Genomic DNA, 7,049 nt, shown 5'->3' on the forward strand with positions numbered 1-7,049 from the left:
GAATCGATGAGCGGATGTGGGGATCGAGTAGAGGAGACAAAATCAAGTGGAATGGACCTTGGAATCGATGGATTTGGGTAAGAAACGAGAGAGATATGGTCGACTGAGTATTGTGTTCTTTCGGTTCTTGTTTTCACGAAGAGAGGCAAAGAAGACGAAGTCGGGCTTCTTTAATCGGGCCTTTAGGTTAACGTGCATCGATCGATGCTGAGGTTGCATCGGTCGATGCAAATGTTGGGTCGATGCAACTGGGCTTTGGTCCGGCCCAGCAAAACTCGAATCTTCCATCCCATCAACCAACTAAACCTCTGATCCATTAACATCACGAGCTATGCATCGACCGATGCACCAGTTGTGTCGGTCGATGCAATTCACTTCTGTATATTCTTTTTACGATTTCTGCATCACTTAAACTCAAAACTAAAAATTAATATGTTAGTAAATCCTAAAAAATAAAAATAAAAATAAAAATAATTAATTCCTACCAGTGGGTTGCCTCCCACTCAGCGCTTGTTTTAAGTCATTAGCTTGACTTGGCAGCAGATTAGGCAGAAGGTGCATCATCCAAACGCACAATGTGTCTGTTTGGTATCACGGGTTCAGCCCAATAGTGTTTCACTCTCTTTCCATTGACAGTAAACTTCTCTCCCTTGGAGTTAAGCAGCACAATAGCTCCATAGGGGCGGACTTCTTGGATAGTGAAAGGTCCAAACCAGCGAGAACGAAGTTTGCATGGAAACAACTTCAAGTGAGAGTTGTACAGAAGTACCTGTTCATTAGGCTCAAAATTTCTGGAGATGATCTTCTTATCATGATAAGCCTTGGTTCTCTCCTTATATAGCTTAGAGTTCTCAAATGCATGATGTCTAAACTCATCCAACTCATTCAGCTGAACTAACCTTCTCTCTGAAGCTGTCTTGGCATCAAAATTCAGCAATTTAACAGCCCATGCTGCTTTATGCTCTAACTCCACTGGAAGATGACATGCTCTCCCATAAAGCAGATGAAAAGGAGTAGTGCCAAGTGGTGTCTTATATGCAGTCCGATATGCCCAAAATGCATCATCTAACTTGGCAGTCCAATCTTTTCTTGTAACACCCATTGTCTTCTCAAGGATTTCTTTGCTTTTGTGGTTAGAAACCTCAACTTGACCACTAGTCTGGAGTTGATATGGAGTAGCTACTCTATTTTGAACTCCATACTTCTTCAACAACTTATCAAACACTTTATTAATAAAGTGCTTACCTCTATCACTGATAACAATCCGAGGCACTCCAAACCGTGGAAAGATGATGGTCTTAAACAGCTTAAGAACCACAACAGAATCATTCTTGGGACTTGCAATAGCTTCTACCCACTTGGAGACATAGTCAACAACTACAAGGATATACTTGTTCTTGTAAGAAGAGGGGAATGGTCCCATAAAATCAATGCCCCAACAATCAAAAACTTCAACCTCAAGGATGAAACTTTGTGGCATCTCATGTCTCTTACTAATCTGCCCTCTTCTTTGACAAGCATCACATCGAGAGACAAACTCATGAGCGTCTTTGAACATTGTTGGCTACCAGAACCCTGCTTGAAGAACTTTGGACACTGTCTTGAAGGTTGCAAAATGTCCAACATAGTCAGATCCATGGCAATGAAATAGCACATCAGGAACTTTAGTCTCAGCTAGACATCTCCTGTAAATTCCATATGAACAATGCTTATACAAGTATGGCTCGTCCCAATAGTATATTCTAAGCTCTTTCAAGAATTCCTTCTTAGCATACCCTGTAAACTTGTCTGGTTCCACCTCTGTAGCAAGGTAATTCACGATATCAACATACCACGGTTGATCAGAAGTAGTTACAGCAGCTATGTCGTCATCAAACTCGTAACCCGACGATTCCTGAACCAAGCGTCGATCGATGCTTAATGATGTATCGGTTGATGCAATCGCCAAGTTCTGTTCGTATCGAGATGCAGCATTGATCGATGCACCAGATGTATTGATCGATGCATTGCCACGACTATGAAAAATTTCCCGAGACTGCAGCAATGTATTGGAACCTCATCTTCTATCTTAATCCTGGATAAATGATCAGCTACTCCATTCTTAATCCCTTTCTTGTCCTTAAAATCAATGTCAAATTCTTGAAGAAGAAGAATCCATTTTCATAACCTTGGCTTGACATCCTTTTTCTACATCAAGTATTTGAGTGCAGCATGATCTGTATGAACTATTACCTTTGATCCAACCAAGTAAGAACAAAACTTCTCAAAAGCAAACACTACTGCTAGCAGCTCCTTCTCTGTTGTTGCATAATTCCTTTAAGCATCATCAAGTGTTCTACTAGCATAGTAAATAACATAAAGTTTTTTAACCTTCCTCTGTCCTAACACTGCTCCCACTGCAAAATCACTGGCATCACACATTACGTCAAAAGGAAAATCCCAATCTGGTGGTTGAACAATTGGAGCACTCACTAACTCTTGCTTAATCTGTTCAAAAGCTAAACGACATTCATCAGTAAACTCAAACTTGACATCCTTGCATAATAGAGCGGATAATGGTCTAGCTATCTTACTGAAATCCTTGATGAATCGTCTGTAGAACCCGTCATGTCCAAGAAAACTCCTTACCAACTTCACACTATCTGGTGGTTGAAGACCTGTCATCACTTCTATCTTTGCGCGCTCAACTTCAATACCAGCTTCTGAAACCCTGTGACCAAGCACTATACCATCTCTAACCATAAAATGGCACTTCTCCCAATTAAGAACTAAGTGCTTCTCTTCACATCTAGCTAGCACTTTGCAGAGATTATCCAAACAACTCTTGAATGAAGACCCATATACTGAAAAATCATCCATGAAAACCTCCATGTAATCTTCAATCATGTCTGTGAAGATGGACATCATACATCTCTGAAATGTCGCAGGAGCATTACAGAGACCAAAAGGCATTCTGTGATATGCAAAAGTACCATATGGACAAGTGAAAAAGGCATACCTTAACCCTACAGGAAGTGGCTTGAGATCAAGCTTTGGAGCTTTCTCAAGGCTCCAATCTGATAGTTTCTCAGCTTGTGAAGAAGTACCAACCAATTCCTCTTGTGCAACCAACTTCTTCACTTGCTCATTAGCATCTAGTAGTTTGACATACCCAGCAACAATGTCATCTAAATGCTCAGCTTCTTCAGTAGAAGCAACCAATGCTCTCTCAAGAGGATCCTCAGGATGCAGCTCCTTGAAAATCTCTTCAGCAAGATTAGATAATGTATCCACATAAAAAGTTTGACCATCTATTGTTGGCCCCTTAACCAGCTTATCCATGTCAAAACGCATCTGCAAGTCTCCAACATTAAGGCCAATCTGTCCTTTCTTGACATCAATAATAGCTCCAGCAGTGGCTAAGAATGATCTTCCTAAGATTAGAGGATCCTTAGGCTCTTCTTCATATTTCAAGACCAAAAAATCAGTTGGTATCAAACAATTACCAATCTTAATTGGAACATCTTCAAGAATACCATCATGAATGCGAACTGATCGGTCAACAAGTATAAGAGTAATCTTGGTGGGTGATGTTCATATATTTTACCCTGTTTTCCCTTAGTATATTCACATCTTTTGCATCTTTTGCTATCCATTTTGACAATTATTGCATAGCTTTAGGACTGTTCATGCATTAGAGTATAGTTGCATAGCACTTGCATCTTTTCTTGCATAAATAGGTGATTTTGGAGCTTAAGGAGCATGTAAGCAATGCTGAGGAGAAGTGAAGCAAACAAGAGGAGAAAGCAAGGGAGTTAAGGCTGAAGAACCAAGGTCCGGAGTCCCACTCGACCACACACTCGACCGTGTGCAGAGAGGGATTCGACCGAGTGGAAGGAACAGAAGAAAACCCAACTCGACCGGTCACTCGACCGAGCACCGGGTCGAGTTGGCCAAGTCGCCTAGCTATTTTGTCTTTTAGAATTTTTAGGGCTTCCACTCCCTTTCCTATATAAAGGCCTTGTACCCTACAGCCACGAAGAGTCCAGCTTTTAGATATTCTCAAACCTAGTATTTACCCTTTTGGGAATTTTTACTTTTTGCACTTTTATTTTCCTAGATCTTGTACCTTCTTTTGAAGGAGAAAAATAAGAGATTCTTCATATTTGTTGGTTTGATAACTTTCATAATATTGAGAATTCGAGTTTGATTCCTTCTTCAATATTGTAGATCTTTGCTTTATCTTTCTAATGATGCAAGTTTCGTTATTTTCTGGGTTTATGACTTTGTTGTTCATCATGTGTGATTGTGAGTAGTTTCCTTAGCTCTTAGGGATGGTTTAGGCTGGCTGGATGTTGTGGTTATTTGATTTGGTCAAGCTTGATTGTTGTAAATCTCTTCTAGGCTAGATATTCTTAATGCTGATCCTATAACTGAGAGGGTAGGGTTTGATCTCAAGCCTCTTAGCATCACACCAATGTCTAAGGAGCATAGATAAGGCTAGATCTAGAGTTTATCATTAGGCTTGCTAAGAGATTAGAAGTCTTGTTTGATATTTGACATATTGCTTAATGCTTGCTTGTATAGGTTCTTTGCTTTCTGAGAACAAGTCTAGAAATATATGAGCTTGATTGTTTTTGCCATGAGAGTGGATTAACATGTTCTTAGAAATCATTGTCTAGAGATTAGCTCATATTGATTGAGGTTTGTTGATCAAGTTAGATAACCACAATCTAAAGTCCAGCCCATGAATCCATCCCTAAGACCTTCCTTGTTTATTGATTTCTTAGCTTAAATCCTGTTGTTTGATCGTTGTTTGATTCGCTTTCGTATTGCTCTGTTTTGTTTGCATTGCTCTGTTTTACGCTTTTGTCCAGCTCGACCCTGCACTCGATCTACACTCGATCGAGTGCTTGCTCGAGTTCATTCCCAGAACTTTCGTTTATGATTCACGTTTGTCCTGTCTCATTTCTTGTCTCATTTTAGTTGCATTTCGGTAGCATTCACTTAGTATCCTGTTCATTACTTGCCTTGCATCAGCCTATTACTTGCATTACAATAGTTTCCATTTCTGTTCTAGATTCATCATAGCTTTGATTTGTGTGTTCTATTTGCATTTAGTACCCTGTTCTAGTTGCTTTTACTTTCTGCATTTTACATTCATTATTATGTTGTTAGTGACAAACATCCTACATATTTGGCTTGACTTCATATCCTGATTTCTTGCATACACTCATTTAGGATTGACACCTCTTATACTACAACTGCATAAGGGGAATTGAAACACCCTGCACTTCACTTGTTCATCATCACATCATCATTCCATTCATCATCCATTCCACAACCATAAAAGAATGTGTTTCAGTGGGTTGGAAATCTGTCATCCCAAGGCTGAGTGCTACTGATCTAGGAATTAAGTTGACACTGGAACCAAGATCATAGAAAGATCTAGCAAACCTCTCACTGAAGATTGTACAATCAAGAACAAAACTACGCTTTTGTGGAATCTTGTTCTGAATGATGGTACTGACTTGGGCTGATATCATCATTACTCCTTTCTCAGCATTCAAATCTTTGGTTACCATCCTCTTGACATATCTCCTAAGCATTGGAGAATTTCTAACTGCATCAATCAATGGCAACTCAACAATAAGCTTATCCATCATAGCCTTACACTTAGCATCATCAATCTCCTGTTTAGACTTCCTTGGGTTCTTGGGAAAAGGAACCTTAGGCTTGTACACTCTCTCAACAACTGGAATCAGAGCTTTCGTAACTTCCTTCTCGGTCTGCAGATTGCATCGGTTGACGCTTATGTTGCGTCTGTTGATGCTTTTTCGCAAATTCGATTCTTCTTCGACCACTGAGGGTTGCATCGATCGATGCTTTGCAGTTGCATCGGTCGATGCTGGTTCCGGATCGTCAAACTCATCATCCTCATCGATCAGTTCCTGTAATTCCTTGGCTCTCTGCTTCTTCTCAGCTTCAGACTGTAATTGCTTACCACTCCTTAAGGTCACAACATTGCAGGAGTTCTTAGGATTAGATTCAGTTGTTCCTGGTAAGAACAATTCTTGCCTTTTCACAGCTCCAGCGGTTTGTGCAACTTGGCTCTCCAACTTCTTCACATGAACATTCAATGAATCAAATTTTCCAGTAAGCTCAGTATATACATTGTCAATCTTGCCATTGAATGTTACTGTCAACTGTTCCTGCCCCTGAAGGATCTGCTCAAGCATTGCCTCCATCCTACTCTCAGTTGTCTTAGGAGGAGGAGATTGGTAAGAAGATTTGCCATAGGTCCTGGTGTAACCACTGCTCTGCTGCTGCTTCTGATAATCTTGCTTGGGAATGTAGCCTGTAGAACTAGACTGATAGTTGTTGCGCTGGTTGTTTCCACTAAAAGAACTATTGCCTTGCTGATTTCCAAACCTTTGGCCTTGATTTCCATACACAAAGTTGACATCTTCTTCTACATTCTGTGGCTCTGGCTCAAAAATCTCAACATCTTCAGCAAAATGGACTGACTTTTTCCCAACAAGAAGGTTATGCACTGTATCCAACTTGGCATTTACTGTAGCAAACTGATTTGAATCATACCCTTCATGACCCCTTTTCCGCTCTAAGTCCGCATTCATAGTACTGTTGCTGGATGCTAGCCTATCTATCAACTTTTCAGCCTCATCTAGGTACCTTGTCTTGAAGTTTCCATCACTAGCAGCATCCAAAGCCATCTGATACATCCATCCAATCCCGCTGAAGAAGATACTAATCAACTGAACCTCTGAGAATCCATGATGCGGACAGTCTCTCTAGTATGCTTTGAACCTCACCCAAGCAGCTTTGTAAGATTCAGCTGGTCCTTGTCTAAAGGTGGAGAGCATAATCCACAGCTCATCAGACATCGCATCATCATAGAAGTAGTTCAAGAATGCCACCTGGATGTCATGCCAGGTCGTCAGAGATCCTGGTTTGAGTTGTCTTAGCCAATGAGAAGCTTCCCCAACAAGAGAGTAGGGAAAGAGCTTGCAATAGAAATAGTCCACCGTAACTCCATTAGCTTTGATGCT

The 7,049-nt window shown here is 40.5% G+C and overlaps 1 protein-coding gene across 1 annotated transcript; it reads right to left on the reverse strand.

The window, feature by feature from the left end:
• Positions 545-1,558, reverse strand: LOC104748637. Its single transcript, XM_010470245.1, has 2 exons — positions 944-1,558; positions 545-841 (listed from the first exon to the last, which is right to left on the reverse strand). Exons 1-2 carry the CDS (start codon positions 1,556-1,558, stop codon positions 545-547), a joined length of 912 nt encoding a protein of 303 aa, XP_010468547.1.

This window comes from Camelina sativa, chromosome 15 (genome assembly GCF_000633955.1).
Source record: "Camelina sativa cultivar DH55 chromosome 15, Cs, whole genome shotgun sequence".
Taxonomy (NCBI): Eukaryota; Viridiplantae; Streptophyta; class Magnoliopsida; order Brassicales; family Brassicaceae; genus Camelina; species Camelina sativa.

Bases quoted from the DNA above. Each gene is read 5' to 3' on its own strand.
- LOC104748637 (XM_010470245.1), bottom strand. From the start codon at position 1,558: ATGTTCAAAGACGCTCATGAGTTTGTCTCTCGATGTGATGCTTGTCAA. The intron at 842-943 runs GTTAAATTGCTG...GAGAACTCTAAG, and splicing joins AGCATAAAGCAGCATGGGCT to CTATATAAGGAGAGAACCAA.